The following is a 19,628-nucleotide window of genomic DNA, read 5'->3' on the forward strand; positions in this document are numbered from 1 at the left end:
AAAGGAACAATTATGTTTTCCTTCCATTACTTCCTCAATTTTAGAAACAACTGGTCTATAGAACAGCCAGGATTAGATAAAGGGGGCAAATGAGGAAGACCTGGCATTGATAAAATGAGGAAGGACCAAAGCACACTGGGGGCTTGCTTAGAATAACGCAGGCTTAACATTTTCTACAATTGTCTGTAGTTTGGCTTATGTTTAAAAAAATCTAGAGTTCAAACAGTTTTGCTGCTGAATATGCTTCCTTTTATAAAAAAGTAAAAGCCTGTAGTCATTCACTGATCACATTTTTAATTTAAATAAAGATGTCAATCGCATGTGGCATAAGAAAAATATTTTCAGTTATATACAAAAAAAAAAACCGCAGTGTTATCTTCAAGTTTTGGAAGTGGATCTCTGTGGTGGGTGGGATCCTAGTACTTTTTCTTCCCCAATGAAATATACTCTTAAGGGACACTAGAAAACACAATAAATGGTAGCTTCATATTGCTATAAAGTTATTTTGTCTTTTGTAATATAAAATGTATACATGTGTATTGTAAGACAACCAGAAAGCAAAAATATTCCTTATTTCTTAAGAATCAAATGTATAGTAATACATTGAAATATGTAGTATATTGAAATATATTAATATTTCTAAGCTATTCAACATACAAAATAATATCTGAACATTAAGAAGAGTTTATTCAATCTTGTTTTACAAAGTTTGTTTTTTCCTAGCTTCCTTCCTTTCCTTTCCTTTCAGTGGAATCTCTGAATAGATAAAACATTAGATGAATAATTTAAATGAGAACACAGAGTACAAAAAAGTAACATTCTGGAAACTATCCCAAGAGAAGATTAAAGAAAATGGGGAAATTAAACCACTTGAAGCATTTCCTCAACCATCCATTAATGCATTCTTTCCTTTTTCCCTTCACTCACCATTTATTTAATGATATCTCTATGTACAAAACTCCAGATTTAAGTAACCAAAATTTTGGCACTAAAACACCAATTAATAAAAACAGATCTATAAAGCCTTGGTGCAAAATTACTCTAAGAAGAAAAATAAATGAAACATATCTTCTAAGTACATTATCACCTCCGAGCTCCCACATTTCAATGGCATACTTCTGTTTTACAACTTAGCACATTATTTTTGAAGATTGTAAATCTTGTACAGGCATCTATTCAGTAACTTTATCTCCACTCCTACCAAGGAAACAGGATACTTAGAAATAGGCTCAATGTATATGAGTTGCAAAATGCAATTTTATTGTGACCACTGAAAATCTAATATAAATTAATTTTACCATTCTCCAAAGCAGATAGAAACTCACTCCTCAAAATCATGAAAAATAATGATAGGTTAAAGGTATAATCAAAAGAAATATTCTCCTTCTTTGAGGAAAAAGTACTTCAAACAATTACTACAGGTCATTAATATAGGTATTAATAATGCTATCCGTCAAGCTCTCTGCATTGTTTGCAGATAATCTCTGCTTTAATACAACTTTCTCTACAAGCTTCTGTGATATAAAAAATCTTAGCAAAACTGCACTTCTCACTGAAGTATGAATGTGAAATGTAATCTAAGAGGATAGAAAGAACATAAAGCTGTTTTTTTTTTTGAGGCATTTTTACTCATAGAAATAATATGTTAATATGAATTTCACTGAAAAATATTGAGTACCTAGTACATTACAGTATATATCAAAATAGCCACCTATTATTAACATGTCACTTTTGGGAAAAGGGTGGTTTACTGAATAAATGACTTTGACATACTTGGTAATCTAGCAGAGAAAAACAATTTGAATCAGTATTTAATACCATACATAAATGTTACATTAAAAAATCTATAGGTAGTGGAGTCCCATTTCCAGAATGGTGCTGTGAGGGGCTGTGCGAACCTGTCCCCAGTGAAACGATCATAATTGTGAAAACTCTTTAAAAAAACACTGAAGTTTCTGGAATTTTGTCCTAGAAGCATACAGCAAATGAAGAAAAAGTTATTCAAGAAAAAATCTACTAAATCTTTGTAACTACAGCAAAAGTCTATGCCTCTTAAGCCCCAGCTCACTCCCTGTACTCAATAGGTTTCTGTGAGATAACTCCTTTGCAGGTGTTTGTGGCCACAAAAGAGAGACTGCCTCTCTTCTCAGCTCGGTCAAGGAATACAGTCACTCAGTGGAAGGGGCAGGACAATTTTATTTTTTATCCCCTCTAGCCCTGAGTTGCAGGGGCTCAATTCCTGGCAAGTATAGCCAAAAAGTCACAGGGTCTTTTTCACCACCCAGTGACTACTCTGGGGTGGTGGCCCTACCCCTGGTGTGGCAGGCCAATATTAGTGGGGCCTTAAGGCCCTCATTTCAGCTCACATAGAGGGTGAGGTTCTATCCCAGCAGAGGCAAGATGAGAAAGACCAGAGGCTACCACCCCTACCCAATGCTCTGCTATGAAAGCAGAAGAGTCACACCTGTTCCCACCTCCGGAATAGTGGCCCTAGATTTTGCCCAGGCAGAAAGGAATTTTGTAAGAGCAGAGAGTCTCCAGGTTCTCCCAAAAGGAACGTAGAGAAGTTCGAGCCAAAGGGTGCTCTTGAAACCAATGGAGATTTTGCTGGTGAGCAATTAGAGGAGACCGGAAGCTCTCTAAGGGCAACAAGCTAAATAATCCAAGGGCAACTGATTTACCAGAGAGAACGAGGAAAAGATTCCTAAAAAGAGCCCTGCTGGGGGCCAAGCAAACCTCAGACAGGGGTCTCAAAACTAATCCTGCAAAGGGGCTCTAATTTAATTGGATAAGAAATTTCTGGAGAAATTGGGGCATTGTTGAAAACAATAAGGCAATTAGGCAGCAATTAATGGAGCCCAAGGGTTGGGTGCGATACCAAATGGGATTGTAAAATTTTTGAGCACCGTCTGTATTTACTCATTAATTGTATCTCCATCGCTTACCAGGGAGACAGAACACTTAGAAACAGGCTCACGGTGTTTATGAATGGCAAATATAATTTCATTGTGACCACTGAAAACCTAATATAAAATAATTATCTCATTCCCCAAAGCAAATATAAACAAACTCCTCAAAATTATGATAATGATAAAATAAAGGTATAAACAAAAGAAATACTCTCCTTAAGAGAAAAAAATTCATTAACATAGGTATTTGTAATGGTTTAACAGAGAGATCAGGGAAAGGGACAAAGGGAACTCCACCACGACTGATTTTGGCCAAGGCTGCGCTCTTTGAGAAGCAATTTAGAGGCTTCCACTGCAGGGAAAATCAATTTAAATAAAATAATTCAGCCAAGTCTCTAACCAAATTAAAAATAAAACAACAGAATCAATCCCCGGAGATAGGGGTGGAGGGATCACTGTACAGATTGTACAAATATGACTTAAAACGTCCAGAGAGAGAGGAGAGGAGGGAGAGAGGCACAATGAAACAGGTATGACCCATAGACTGGAAAACAATTAGAAAAGAAAATTCCTGATGAGAGGCCCTGACTTTGGATTTAACAAAAAAAGGCTTCAAAGCAGCCATCATAGATATCTTTAAATAACTAAATGAAACCTTGCTTAAATAAATTGAGGAAATGATGATGACAATGTCTCATCAAATAGAAAATTTCCGTAAGAGATGATGATTATGAAACAGAACCAATTAGAAATTCTGGATTGAAAAGCAAAATAACTAAAATAAAAATTTCACCAGAAAGGCTCAATAGTAAATTTGAACAGGCAGAAGAATCAGTAAACTTAAAAACAGAGCAATAGAAATTATGTATTCTGAAGAACTGAGTGAAAGAAGAATTAAAAAACAACAAAAAACCCCCAGAGCCTCAAGGAAATGTAGGACACAATTAAATGAACCAAAAATGAGTACCAGGGGTAACACAAGGAGAAGGAGGGGAGAGAAGGGAGCAGAAAAAAATATTCAAGGAAATGATGGTTAAAACTCCCCAAATTTAATGACAACCATTAATCTACAAATCAAAGACATCTGACATACTTTAAGTAGGATAAATACAGAGATATTCACGCCAAGACACAGTAAAAATGCTGAAAGCCAAAGAGAAAATTTTGAAAACAGTAGAGAAAAATGACTTCTGTCCAAACGGACTTACAGTAACATTATCAGCTGACTTCTCATCAATTAAAAAAATGAAGGAAAAAATAATTTACAGTTACATTAAAAAGAATAAAATAGAAAGGGATAAACAACAAAAGAAATGCAAAAGTTACACCCTTAAAACAAAACAAAAAGTTGAAAGAAATTAAAGATCTAAGTAAATGGAAAGACATCCTTTGTTGATGGATCAGAGGACTTCATATTAAGATGCTGATACTCTCCAAAGTGATCTACAGATTTAAGACAATCCCTATCAAAATTCTAGTTGGTTTCTTTTCAGAAATTGACAAGCTGATCCTAAATGGAAATTCAGGATCCCAGAATAGAGAAAAGAATCTTGAAAGAAAAACACAACTGCAGGACTCACAATTCTAAAAATCCAAAGGGAAAAGTTTAAGAAAAAAAAAATAAAATACTTTGGAGAATATTTGTATTATATTGATGTAGAGAATATATTCTTAAGCTAGACACCAAACTCTGTATCATAAATAAAAACTAAAGGTCTCTGTAGAGCTACTAATAACTAAAAAAAGACAAAGGACTATAGATGTTTGGGGGGAAATGGACAAGTCTTCCAAACGGCTTTGTCACTGTAACACTTACATGCTGACCCACCTCGCTCCTTCTGGCTTGCTTGTTCACATAGCCGTACTCTGACCATTCTGGACTAAGACCTGCTGTCCACTCATCTCTTTGCTTCCACCCAGTCCATTTTTCCTCTTCTTGCATCATTTCCTTCCTTTTCCAGTTGAGATTTTCTGATCTATTATGTTCTTAAGATTCTTGCTCTTCTCATCATTTGGATACACACATGTGACAAAGGTCCAATCTGTGGTGGAGCTTACCATTCTACACCCAGTACTTTTGGTAAAAATTTGCTCCTCTCAGCAAACAGGCTTAATAATTAAGTCTTCAACTCTGGGTCACTTATCACTCTCTAGCTAGCCATACTGTGCTTTTTCAGTGAACTCACTTTCTCCTTCTTCAATGACTTTTCCAAACTCCAGTCTCCTCAAGTTTTTTACCTTCCTCCCTATCCTCATCCTACCCATCACTACCTGTCCATGCTTGGTTTTCCTGTCCCTCACATCACTGGCTATTACTTTCCACTCTCCTTTGCCAGCTTAAGCTCCTTTATTCAGCCATTAAGACTTGGAAATCTCAAGCTTAGTCTTGGGCCCTCTTCTCATTCTGGTCTATACTACATATCATGTATATCCATGGTTTTAATTAACAACTAGATGTTGGCAGCTGCCAATTCTTTTTTTTTTTTTAACTCCCACCAAGCTTGAACTCTACTTTAACCTTCGTACTTATATAGCCAACTTATTTAAAATTTCCACATTACTCAAGATTACTAAAATGCACCTCAGAGACAACATGTCCAAAACAGAAAACAAGCTCTTCGAATCTTACCTACCTCGGTAGATGACACCACCATGCAACTACTGGGCTAACAAGGCACTGAAGCTGAGAGTCAGAAGAAACCAAGGCAGTTATTGTTCACAAGAAGTGAACTATAGCACCACAGAGAGAAAATTCTGGAGTTCTTCCACTGAGTCCTTATCAGTGCATAAATGTGAGGAAACTACCAGAGGCCGGGCAAGAACTACTTGAAACGAATAGTGGTAACAGAGCCCAGTGCTCACAGTGTCTGTTCCCACCTGTCAGACTAGAAAAACACATGCCTCAGTGCTGAGAAGAATTTGCCAGAGACTGAGATTTGCTCTGGTTCTGCCAAAGATATCTTAAGATTTCAAAGCATCAAACTGCTTCCATGTAACTTAACTGCCCCAGGCTCACTCAGCTGGCCCCTCAAAAGCTTTTTCTCATGTCTTCAAAATGATATTCCCACAGGGCTGCATGGGCATGCACTACTTCCGATGCTGGAGCGGAAGTCCATGAAGGCAGACCCACGGCAGTCTCATGTAACATGGTAGCCCTACTGGCCAGCACACGCATGGCCCAGTGTACAACTTGAATTGATACTTGTAAAAATGACTGGATTCTCATAAATCTCCTTCAGTTTATTAACAAATGTTCTCAAAACCATTTTTATCCTGTTTCAGTAACACATATTCTTGTTCTCTGAATTGTCACACTGGGGCTCTTTTTTGAACTGCTAAATCTGTCCTATGCCGCGTTACCGATCTCTATCTTTTCATCCTGAGCGAGAGGTCAGGAGGTGTCGGGTCAGTATTAGCTACAGAGATGGTTTCTGTCAGAAATTTTGTTGGACTTGGTATAAATCTCTCAGGTTCAGAAGACGGATCAGGAAAAGGCTCATGTTTATCCCAGTGAGGCTTGCTCAAGTAGAGGTTTGACACTTGTGAGGAAAGGAATTGGTTCCTTAATAAAGAACGCTTTAACCACATATTTAAGGATACATCAATGAGACTAGGCCTCCCCTTCACTAGCAGAACAGCTGGCTTTTGGACAGACCACAAGGCAACCCCTCAGCAAGCACAGCCTGGAAACATTTTCTGCAGTGGGACCCTGCTGTTCAGAGACTAAACGCTAGCAAACGTTCCCAGAAAGTAAGAGTTAGTACAGAGATCTCTGGAACGCTCCACCCTTTCCTCTGGCTGGAGCACTCGTTGCTGGTTGTGTCTAAGAGATATGTGCAGTCCCTTTCAGTCAGATCCCACAAAGAGTGTTCCTTTCCAGGCAGCCCCTTTCATTTTAGTAATCTCTTAGCTCAATCTAGTCTCACCTTCATTATCCTCTGCAGAAATTCCTCTCAGTTTTTGGCATCTGGATGGCATTCTTCCCCTAGGTTTTAGGACCGATAAAGAAATATAACGGGAAAAGCCAGTGTCATTTTAATGGAATTTAGAAGCAGGGAAGGGAATTAAATAATACTCTAGAGGTTCGAACACTGCTACACTGTTCACTCCCTGCTTATGATTGATTCTTTATTTCTTTACAACAATCTTTAATAAATTTTACAAATGGAACCGAAGTGTTTTCTTAGGCAACTATATTTTTTGAATAGGGTTTAATAACTACTATGAGTTCTAAAGGTGATTTAATGAGTGAAATCTGTTCTCTTCCTTCTACTCTTGAGCCTAATTTGGGGTGAGTCACTGTATGACACCTGTTTATAATGGGCTGTGGTGACCTGGACATTAGAATGTCCCTTATTAAAATGACAAGCATAGGCACTAATGTGTAATCTATCATCTGCATGACTCCCTTTCTCAAGCTCTATTCATTTGTATGATAAAACAAAGTTAAAGTTCCTCTTTTCATTCTTGTATGAACTGATTTACACATATTATTTTAAAACTTACATAAGATGACAAAAAAGGTAATTCTGTAAATATTAGTTGACAGTACCAAATATAGTTAATCATCCAGTATGCTTGGTCATATATAGTTGATCATACATGGCCTGATCTCAGGCCATGAGGCTGCCACTTATTATCTCCTCTAAAGGAGGAAGAAAGTGGTTTAATGCAGAGAATGGGATGTTCTCCAGGCTAAATGAATATGTGTTCCTCAATTAAATTCCTTATGCCCAGGACTGAAATAAGCTCCATTTGTCAGATTGCCTATGACATACAGTTACTTGCACATATGTACTTCAATCCAGTCTATACATTATTTGACATGCTTTGAAGCAGATACTGATAAACAGGATTTGATGTTAACTATCCAGTTAGCTAAGAAATGGATAATATCCACATAGGATTACTCCCCTCCATAAGCATAAAGTTCAAATGGCGAGCATGGAAATTTCAGGCGTGGTCTGTGAGGATATCTTTGGCCATGCATGATTTACTATCACCAGTAAGTGACTTAGGCTAGAAGGAATATTGGATTTCCTAAGCACTTTAAGATATGCTTTCAGAAGCAGGGAAAAAGCCAGTGTCAGTTCCATTAAAATAATTACATCTCAAAGTACACACTTACTTTTTACCTAAAGGCTTAAGATACTAGTATTTTTTCATATCTTTAATACTTTTGAATTTGTATAATCTGTTAGGTAAATTGACATTTCATTACAAACGCTATTTGTAGAATAAAATAACAGTATAATTTTTAAATCAATATATACAGTACATAGAGCAATCTCTAAGAGGAGCCTGAGTTATTGCAAATGTATGAGCTATTTCTATGGAGGAAAAAGATGGAAAGCCCTTTCCCATTTGCATTTATAAAGGCTGCGTGACTTCTTTAAATATATACACTGATGCCAACAGAGCCATCAGAAATCAATAAATCACATTCTCATGTGCTGTAAAATGTCTGACATACACATTCATTTTCCTAGTCCAAAATTCTCTGCAAAGGGAACTGTGTAAATGTTCCATTTTAGTTTAATGACATTCTCCACAGTTAAAATTATGTGCATTATTGTCAGTGAGAGCAAAAACCTGAAGAGCACAAAGCTGGATAGGATTTTAAAGAGCCTACACAGTACATATCCTGCAGTGGCTAGTCATTTAACAGACCACAGAGACACAGATATGAATGCAGAACAAAATTGGGAGATTAGTAAGAATGGATTGAAATGCTGCAATTACCATTTAGACAAAAATAATAGGCATAATTTATTTAGAAGCAGTTGGGGGATGGTCTTGTAAGTGTTTGGAGAGACAGCCCTAATAGTCGCAATAGCACCAAATGGAGGCAGAGATGAACATCACTTGAAAATGATACAGATGACAGAAATGACAACAACTTATTCGTCGGCAATGTTCAACTGGAAAGCGTAACAGAAACCTAAACATGACCCCACTTTAGCTGACATTGATTCCTCCAGCTGCTATATATTTTGAAAAGGTCACAGCATTGGTCCATGCAGGTACAGTTTGTGAAGTACAAATTCTTAAAGAAAGGAGGGATCTGCCATGTCTATAAGCAAGGAGGTTCTAAAAATTCTCCAAGCATATTTTGCAGAGAGTTATGCACAAAGGCATGTCTGGCTACAAACACAAGCACTGAATTTATTCAGGTAATATTCCTACATGGGAACTGAATGAAGAACTAGCTACAATTCTTCCTGTTCACTAGCATTGACTAACGGTGCTCTCACCCTTTGGTTTTTTTTTTTGCATTTGATCTCTGAACCAAAGTGCTGTGGCCAAAAAGATAGCTTTTGACCTATATGTGTACCAAAACCTGATCATATTTGAAGTATGTTATTTTGAGGCCCTATACTACTTCATTCAACAACCTATCTTTCTTCCTTTAAAGCCATATTTTCCTCTCCCTGAGACCTCCACTCACTCCAGCCCCCCTGACCCTAACTTCTCTTCCTAAAGCCTGGATCCCATAACCAACCACTCCAACAAGCATCTCATGAGTCCACTAAAATCTCTCAGCTCCTTCAATGTGAGCCTTTGAAAATCTCCAATCTTGGCCAAATCCAACTCCTGGCACATCTAGTACCAAGCTAAATGCACAAATATTTAGCATGGCTGGAATGAAAAACATGTAAGTAGACCAACTGGACCCACCACCATCTAACCTCACACGGGGCCTCAAAGCTGTTGAGCAACCACTTTTTCACCAGGATGGATCCAGAGAACCACCCTTCAGGCTGCCTTCCAAAGCCCTGTTACTCTCCTGACACCCATAAGTGTCTAGTGGCTGAGCAAACACACCACCATACAGCTGAAATCCCCTCACTTTTCACACCATTTTTCCCATTTAGTTATTTCTTCACTCCCCTCTCCTGCTTCTCTTCTCTCTGATCTCAGAAATCAGTACTTTTTTCCACTTAAACCAGGTTCCTCCCCAATATAGTCCATCCTGTCCCATCTATTCTAAGGGTTGGTCAATAAATCAAATCTTCTTTCTTCTACATTCAATTTCTCCCATCAACAGCCTCAATTTTTAGGACAAAAACATGTTGAAGTCTACTCTGGCTTTTAAGACATAGCAATCTTTTGCTATTCTCAAATGTGCAATAAACCCTTACTGCCTAAAATATGTATTTAATTCCTCCTTCTCACCCAAATCCAACTACCACGTCTTGATGGTTTTATCTCTAAAACGTCTCTGTTGGAGTGACTTGTGCACCCCACCCCACCCCCAATTCCTGTGTTGAAGCCCTATCCTCCAGTGTGACTGTACTTGGAGACAATGCCTTTAAAGAGGAAATTAAGCATAAATGAGGTCATAGAGCAAGGCCCTAATCCAATATGGCTAATGTTTTTATAAGAAGAGGAAAGGACAGCAGGGATGTGGGCACATAAAGAAAAGGCCATGTGAGGACACAGCAAAAAGGAGCCTTTCTGCAAGCCAAGGAGAGAGGCCTTGGGAAAATCTAACCATGTCAGCGCCTTGATCTTGGACTTACAGCCTCCCAGAACTGTGAGAAAATACATTTGTTTTTAAGCCACCAGGTCTGTGGTATTTTGTGACAGCAACAATAACAAACTAATGTCTCATGAAATAGGTCTTTCTTTTTCATTCTTTAATGGTTTGGGCTAAGTTTTTATGTTTATCAGACATATTACACTAGCCTATGAGTGGATTCCTAGACTGTGTTCATTCATTCACTCATTCATTCATTCAAAAAACATTTACTGAATACCTACTACATGCCAGGCACAGTGACTAGAAGAAAGCCATAAAGCCACTGTCCTGGGGCTTTAATTCTCATGAGGGAAGGCAAATGAACAAATCCATAAGCAAGTAATATTGACGATGATTAAGTGCTGGGAGGGAAATAGAAAAATAAGTCAGAGAACAACTGAAGAGGCTACTTTACCTGGGAGGGAGGACAAGAAAAGCCTTTGTGAGGCGATGACACTGACTTGGGGGATGAGAATAAGTTCCCCTCGCCAAAGACGCCGCAAAGCATTTCTAGCAGTGCTCTTAGCAAGCACGGGGCTAGGAATAGAAGGTTTAGGCATAGGTTTGAGGGACAGGAGGGAAGACAGAATGGCTAAAACATAGCAAGGTGGAAAGTGGGAGAATCTCTCTCCTCTACTTCATGCTTTACTCCTTCAACAGCGTCCTTTTCTAAAATATAAATCTAATAACGTCATGCTCCAAACATAAAATCTTCGTATATTCTACACTGCTTACTGACACAGAAGGCCTTTTTTAAAAGTTTGCTCCAACCTCCCCTTCTAAACTCCGTTTACTCCCTCTGCACCCCTCCATCTCAAATTGCATGTTGGTGGACAGCAGATACTTCTCTGCCTGTGTCTGGGGGGCAAGGAACACCATGTAAAAGAGTGAGTATGAACTTGGAGCCAGATAAATCTACATTCAAATTTTGGCTCTCATGTTTTTATTTGGAAGAAGTTGGGTAAATCCTTTTTTTCTCCCCAATCCTTATTTCCACAAAGATACAGAGGGGTTAATAATATGAACTCTTTAGAGTTATAGCAAGGATTAGTGATAATTGATGTAGGAGGCTTAGTACTAGGTATAATCAATATTATTACTGGCACGTACCGTCCCCTCTACTTGGAATGCCTACCACACTTCTTTTCCTGATAAACTTCCTCTATCTTTCCAGATGCAGTTAAGATGACATATTCTCTTTGAAGCGTTCTCTAACTCCCACACACAAAATGTAATGATCTCCTCATTCTTCCTATAGCACAATGCGTCTACCACCACCTGGCATAGTTCTGTAACCAGAGGCTTTTACATCTCTCTCTCCCCCCCTCTAGAACCATCACTTTTCTCAGGGTTGGAACTGTGACTTAATATTAACGTTTGTATTATCAGTGCTTATCTGGCATATAATAGGTGTTAAATAAACATTGACTGGATGAATGAATGAATGAACTTATATTCCATTCCTTCCCTGAACCACTAGAATTTGCCTACACCCATTATTATTCTACCTCTTCAAAAAGTCTGTCAGTCAGGAGTCCCAGTAGGCACAGATGGCTCATTCAAGGTAGCATCACTTGAAGAGGGTAGATGAAAGTACTACTTACAAAGAAAGGCATGGTCAGGGTGCAGCAAACCACCAAGGAGAGTTCAGTAAACTAAAGCTAATAAGAGGAAGTAGTATTTGACCTGAAGGCTACCAGGAGAAAGGGTTTATCAGAACTTGGACAGAAAGACGGCTCTATGGGGAGGACCTTCTGATAGGAGCTGGTCGATGGATGCATCATGTGCTGACCACACAGGGCAGGTGAGGGACTCAATCTCACTCTTCTTCTTTCGCCGAAACCCCTGTTCGGGCTCCCCAGTAGGTGAACCCAATTAAGATCCATGGGGCCTTCTCTTCTTGCTTCCAAATAATTCAGGCCTGAAGCTTAAAACAATATAGGCCCCTGTGCCAGAAAAGAAACAGGGGGACCCATGATGGCCCAAAGTGTGATCACAGAGCCTAGTGGGGTGAAGTAGGTATCCATAAGGAGGGAAGCCCGGAGAGGAGCTAGAGAGGCATTGCACAGTGAGGAACACCTCCTACACAGAGGAGGGGCCTGATATGTAGTGTCAGAGGTCAAGCAGGAAGGAGAAGGTATCCGAGCAGGATGGGTGGGTAAGTAGCCTGTCATGGAGTCCGAGCCTGAGTGTAGTAGAGAAGACCATCCACACAGGGCAGCATGGAAGAGCGGGATTAACCAGATATTTAGATATATTCAGAGTAATAAAAATAGGGTTTCTCACTGTTAGTATCAGCTATGGAAAGGGAGAAAAATAGAATAAACCATGGGGTATTAGATTAGGACTGGAGGTATTAGTGTAAATTCATGGTTTACAACATAAAGACACACATATAGAAATAAATGTCAGTATAAACTGTGTAATGTTTATATACTCTGAAAGACTCAGGCTCTTTCTTCTGTCAGCTGTTCCTTGTCTCCCAGGCAGAGGTAAGGAGGTATTCACACACACACATGCACATACACACATGCACACACACATGCACTAAGAGTACACGTGCTGTGAGGTCCTAATTCCTAAATACCATCTTCCACTCGAGGGAACCATGGCTCCTTGAAGATGGGTTCACTCCAGGGCCTGGGCAAGAAAACTACAAGAGAAGGCTGGAACAATGTGATGTGCTTCAGAGTAATGAAGGGATCTGAGGACAGTGGAGATCTCAGAAGATACAGAAGCCAGCTTGAACAGGCTCCCAGTGACCAAATGTGGGACAATTCAAGCATAGTAATCGATTGAAAAGACAGAAAACAATGAACCCATACAGATACAAATAAATGAATAAATTGATGGTCTGAAGACAAAGGATATTTACATCATTTAAAGAACCTCCTCACAAAATACGATTTAATTACAAAGAGGGAAGAGGTAACTTTGCACTGCAGAAGACTGGCAGATACATGTTAATCAAACGATCAAGTGAACATCAGCAGTATTGGGACAAATAAAAAGGATGTGCCAACTAACAGGTGCAAGGTGCAAATATATTACGGCCATAGTATATTGCGGGAAGGGGGTCCTGCATGGATCACCAGGCTGGAAATGAATTCTCTAATGTATCTTCAAATTTTCTTGAAGTGTATGATTATTTAAAAATTAAAAAAAAAATACAGAAGGCATAGGTCCTCCTGGTGCATTACTCCACACATGGTGTAGCCTCCTGCAGCAAAGCAGAGTGGAGAAGGCGGAAGGGTGATCTAGAGGGACAAAGGAAAGCTGTCCCCCTTACTCCCCACTGACCTCCTAACGTCCATTTGACACTCTTGCCAGTACACAACTGCACACGATGACCCCTGAAGTATCTGCTATTTTCTGTCTATTCCCTGGCTCCTTCCCATACTCTTTCTTATCCACACCCTCTCACAAATATACATATTCCGGTGGGATGACTATAACTGGAAGCCTCATCAAACCCCAGAGTTGATGCCATTACCTATGTAGATTTTATAAACAGCCATAAACGAACTCCAGCTCCTTCAGTTTTAAAACCTGAATATATAATTACTTCTCAACATTTCGTAAAGTAGAAGCATCTCAATCCAACATGTTAAAACCAAACTCAAGACCTACCCCATGACAGTGGGCACTGTTAATGGACTGCCAAGATTCTCCCCCACGCCCAATTGCATATCCTCTAGTACAGCTTCCTAAAAACCAGATTTCTCAAGTTCCCTGACCTCTATCACAGTGCACCATTTTACTTCAGGAGATGGTGAGCACACCGAGGTTCAAGAATAGGTCTAGCCGCTCTAAACAATTTGCATATTCCATTTCCTTAGCTAGAGGCATTAAGAAGCGGTCCTGTGGCTTTACATCGGAAACCGGGGATGTACTGTATGGTGACTAACATAATATAATAAAAAATCATTTAAAAAAAAAAAAAAGAAGTGGTCCTGTGATCTTAGTAGTACTCGTAGTGTGACTCTTAGATCTTTTCTTTGAAATACGGGGACAGAAATATTTTCCCCATGAATGTGAACCAAAAGGCAAGTACCCATTTTTTGATTCAGGTAGCCATCCTATCACAAAGAGGAATTAGGGAAAAAAGAAAAGAAAACCAAAAAAAAAAAAAAAAAAAAAGACCCAAAGGGGGATTAGAATAGTGTCAACAAGAAGAAACAAAACTTTTAAAATTAATTCATTAAATAATAATGAAATGGGTTCTTGACAATAAATGATCTCAGGACCGACAACCAGAAGGCCACTCTAACTTCTATCTCCTAATTACCTAAGCCAATAAATCCCTTTATATTTAAGTCAGTTTGAGTTTGATTTTCTGTTACTTGCAGTACAATGTCTAAAGGAGAGTAAAATTAAATATAACTAGATGTGAAAATGCTATAAAACAACTAGAAGTTAATATGTATGACATCTAAGATAAGCAGCCTTTTCCAAAAGACAGAAAAGTAGAAATACAGAAAAACAAAATACCAGACAAGGTGGCAGAATGACAACTGGCACTGATAAGATAAAGGGGAAACCTAGCTTCCATATCTGAAGATGTAATAACTGAATGATTCCCAGCTCTATATGGTCCAGAGTCAGACAGAGGCTGCTAGGGAAGGGGCTGCTTCGGGGGAGAAATCTGGTAGAAACCTGGGGAGTCAAGGAAGGAAACAAGAAACCTGGGACTTTCACATTCTATACAGATACATAAAGACAAGCTTTCACACAAGTGAAATTCTGAGGTGTTTCATATAATTATAGTACTTTGCACTGGTTCAAAGAAATCTCTGTAGTTAGCTTCACATTTGCATGCCTTTCCTCCTCATTCTGGCCCAGAGAATGGTGGTGTTCAAGCCCATCTGGAAATTTCTAAGCTGCACTCCAACAGCAGCAGTTTGGGGAGCTTGCTGCGTCAAGTTGCCTGCCCCTTTCTGACAGGAGAGAGGGTGCTTCAGCTCGCTCGAGCAAGGCACTCAGACACAAAGCTCTAAATTTCTTGGTATCAAGTGGATGATAGGCCCATAGAGCTTTTCTGTCCTCCCAAGACACACTAAATAGAATATCCAGTTGCCTTCTAGACCTTTCACAACCCTATCCCACAGGCAATTTGTCATTTATTCCTACTCAAGTAGGTTGAAATGATGTCTGGAATTCAGTCCTTTCTTCTCATTTCCAAGGCCAATGCCCAAGGTCACACCCTTGTCTCCTATCTCAACTAGTGCAATTGTCTCTTACCCAGTTTCTCTGTGTCTTATCTCTCTGCCTGTCCAATCCATCATTCACAGGGCTACTAGCTCCTAGGAGAAAATAAGGAATGTACTTTATTCATCCCCTTTCGCTCCCCTATGTCCAGGCATGAAAATATCTGTTTAAATTATTGTATGCATGCCATTTCTCACTTGAAAAACTCTATGATGGCATCCATTGGTTTCAGGAAAAGTTCCAAGAGCTTAATCTGCAACCAGGTCATGAAGGTTGTAAACCATACTCCCCGTCAGCAGAGTAGCTGGCCACTTCCCCCCACAGGACGATTCAGTTGTACTGAACTACGAAATCTTCTGGAACACACAAGCAGCAGATCTTTATAAATGACACGCTCTCCCTCCATAGAATTCACTTTCCCTTGGCTCTACTTACAAAACACCTATTAGTCCTTCAAGGCTCAACTGAGGTATCCTTTCCACCATAAAATCTTCTCCAATATTAGTTGCCGATTAAATTTTCTTCATCTTCTGCGCCTACAGAAGACTTTCTTTAAAAGTCAATTTTGACATTGATGTTGCTCTTTCTGGTCTTATATTAAATTTGGTGTAGGTTTACCCAGTTCTTAGACTTCTAACCTCGTAATGAGCAAAGTGTACTGTGTATCAGCATGACATTGTCTTTCTCCTGTATCTGATTTCTCCCCAAGATTCATTCTTACATCCTCTGTATTTAGCAAAGTGTATCCAGTACACGGTACATGCTCAGTAAATACTGCCGGAGTAATTTCCCAGGGGACTAATTATTATATGAGGACAGGCATGGTGCCGTATTCATCCAGTCACTTCTCACAGTAACTAGAAACAATGAGGAACAGAAACTGCTACAGGTTGAATAAAATACAAGGCTTAGACTGGCCTTCTGGGTTACCAAAATATTTGTCATTTCTTCATTCCAAAAGATTTATTGAGCACCTTGTGTGTGTCCGCTCTTATTCCAGGAGCTGGGGGCAGAATCGTCAACAAGATGAACCCCACACATGCAGAGGTGGAGGAAACAGTTCTATCACTAGTAAATCAGTCTCCCTCCCCCCCAAAAAAGGTTCCCTTAACTCCCAAACTCAGTTCTCAGCCACACAAACTTGAAACCTGAGAGTCCTCAGCGGCTTCTCCCTATCCCTTGTAACGTGTTATTGGACAAAATGTAAAATTGCTACCCCTGGATGATGATGGTATGATCACATTATCTGCCTCCTCTTTAATTTCAACACTATTCTCCAAATTCGAGCCCTCATTTTGCCTTTTTGGAACAACTAAAATTGCTTCCTAACAACTCTTCCCACTTTTATGCTTCCCATCTCTACATTCCCTTTCAATACTGCCAGAATAATTTTCTTAAAAAGCAACCATCTTACTATATCACAGCTGTGCTCAAAAGCCCTCAATGGCTTTGCAAACAGGGAGAACACTTTCAGACTCCTTAGCCTCATAACTCAAGGAATCTTCCAAAATTGACTTCCAATTTGCCTGTCCAGATTCTTTTGCACTGTTCTCCCTACTATCTAGACTCCCACAAAAATAGCTCTTGATTTTGTATCTCTGAACTTTTCACTTGGTAGGCTTCCATCTGTTTTATTCAAATCCTGCCTACATCTCAAGGCCCCATGCAATGACCCTAAATTTGTCTCTGATTATTCCCTTCTGCATATGAAAACTCAATATACCTTGTGCTTCCCCCTCTAGGCTTACCTGTTTCTACCTCATATATTTTGATTATTCACAAATGTAGCTTATGTACCCAGCTGAAGCACACCTAATCATTAATAAATACTTAATAGGCACTTTCTGTCTTTCCATTACTCCGAAGTACCTAAAACATACCATAGTCATAGTAAACATTAAACAAATTTTCATGGAATGAAGGCAAACTCCCAAACAGAAAAGTACCCGAAATCAAAATAATCTTTTTCTAAATGTGAACAATAACCTCCAACAAAGAGATACACGTGAGTGGTAGAAAACCGTAGCTCATCACATTTTAAATAGATATGAAAGAAGGCAGCTAAGTTAGTAGAAAATAGAATCAAATAAAAAGCTAAGAAAATTTATTCAAAGTAATATGGAAATATTGAATCAATCTTGCCCATTTCAGTATATGGATGTACCTATCATTCTGAAATGCAAATACATAAACAGATACACATTATGTCCATCAACTGGAAACTATATACAGTGTCAAAATTTATTGAAATAAGAATCACAAGGAAATTTTTCCTAGTTGCCATTTAATAACTTTTGTGAAATTTAATAAAAGTTTATGTGATGAAATATTTTTCCTTTTCTAAGAAAACAGCTTTAGAAGATGATTGATGCCTGCTATTATGGGTCTATATTTGAATTTCCTTATTTTAGAGGCTTTTCAAAATACAAAAATAAACTTAAAGCATTTTCAGTTATACTAAAAAAAAAGATAAAAGGTGATTATTTATAGGCAATCATATTCATGATGATGGAGTCTCAGAAGGCAACTGCAAACAAATTTTAAATGCTTTTTGGAAAGAGTTGAGAATAAAAACATTTACATAATTTCTTAGAAACCCTGGCTTTTTATTGCTGCACTTCAATATTCCCTCCAGGCAAAGGAGCAGCTACTTCAAAGATTTATTTGATAATGGAATGTTTGATTTCTTTGTTTTCCCTTTCCAATGTGGAAAGGTCTGTTGTTTTCATTCTACGGCAGTGTGCTATATTTTAAAATCTGAATTGGCTCTCTACTGATAATAAAAATGGTTCTGTTTTGGCAAATTAAACACATTGATGCTAGCAACAAGTATATATATTATAAACAGACTATATTGTTATAAAAACGGTCCCTATATGTATCAGTCATCTTTGATAACAGAACTACCACTTCACGATAATATAACTAGTGACTAGTATCAAATGTCTGAAACTCCCACTTACCTGCCTATCCACTTCTGGGAGCAAAAGCAGGAGGTATTGTTGAAAATGCTGAGGTAAGGAAGCAAACGTATGTTTATTTATTAATGCCCTCAAGTTAGTGTTGACAAGAATAGATCCTGGGGTTTCTATGTCAATGTCCTCAGCTTTGGTCCATTTCAAGTGTCCTGTGATAAACAAGCAAGAGCATTAATTCACTGTAGACTGGGGAAAACATGCACATGTATGTACACATATATGTACATATTGAACATATTCAATAATATGTCTAATTCTGTCACTTCTTAATGTGACATTTCAGAAGGAACTCTCCAGAGCTGCTTTGTGTTTCTGTCTTGTCTTAGTTGTCTTTTATTTTCATAATGTATACTTCACTCATACCATCTATATATGTTAGTCAAAGTAGTATCAGGTCTAGATGAAGAAGTAGTTTAATTATGGTCTTCCAATTAATCAGCATTTTAAAAAACTTTGGGAGCATGAATGGTAACAACTACAATTTTTCTAGATTCTGTAAGACCTAAGATCAAGAATAACAATACTAACAGTGCTGCTAATTTTAGCAGAGGTATTGCTAGCTAGCTCAGAGCTGTGTGGTTCCCCATATATCAGGCAGAGCACTAAGCACTGGATTCTTTCAAAAGATTCCTATTCAGGGTATTTTAGAAGTAATAATTTAAAAAGCAATCCTTTATAAAAAATATTACTTTCAAGATCTAAAATACCAATACACTTTGAAGGATAATTCTACAACCCAGGGTACACCGACCTTCAACAGAAGGCTGTGTGTAGAGTTCACAGCTCAAAATCACGACATACAAGAAAATAATCCACTCTAACCAACAGCCAGTTGATGCATCAAACAGAAGAATTGCCACTTTCAGTTACTTGAGTTAAGAGAACACCTTGAATGTGAGCCGTTTTAATAGAGTATGTTTTAAATCAAGGGTCAGCAAATTATGGCCCATGAGCTATGTCCAGTCCAATTTTTGTTCTGGTAAATAAAGTTTTACTGGAACATAGTAAATG

At 38.5% G+C, this 19,628-nt stretch overlaps 1 protein-coding gene across 1 annotated transcript in view; it reads right to left on the reverse strand.

Moving 5' to 3' along the window:
- ASXL3 (ASXL transcriptional regulator 3) overlaps positions 1–19,628 on the reverse strand; it is a 108,794-nt gene that overhangs the window by 45,945 nt on the left and 43,221 nt on the right. Inside the window, exon 6 of the mRNA XM_045772855.2 lies at positions 18,603–18,766. Coding sequence (XP_045628811.2) covers positions 18,603–18,766 — 164 coding nt within the window. The remainder of the gene's footprint in view (positions 1–18,602; positions 18,767–19,628) is intronic.

The sequence above is a fragment of the Ursus americanus genome, chromosome 19, assembly GCF_024610735.1.
Source record: "Ursus americanus isolate L20-20 chromosome 19, mUrsAme1.1.p, whole genome shotgun sequence".
NCBI lineage: Eukaryota > Metazoa > Chordata > Mammalia > Carnivora > Ursidae > Ursus > Ursus americanus.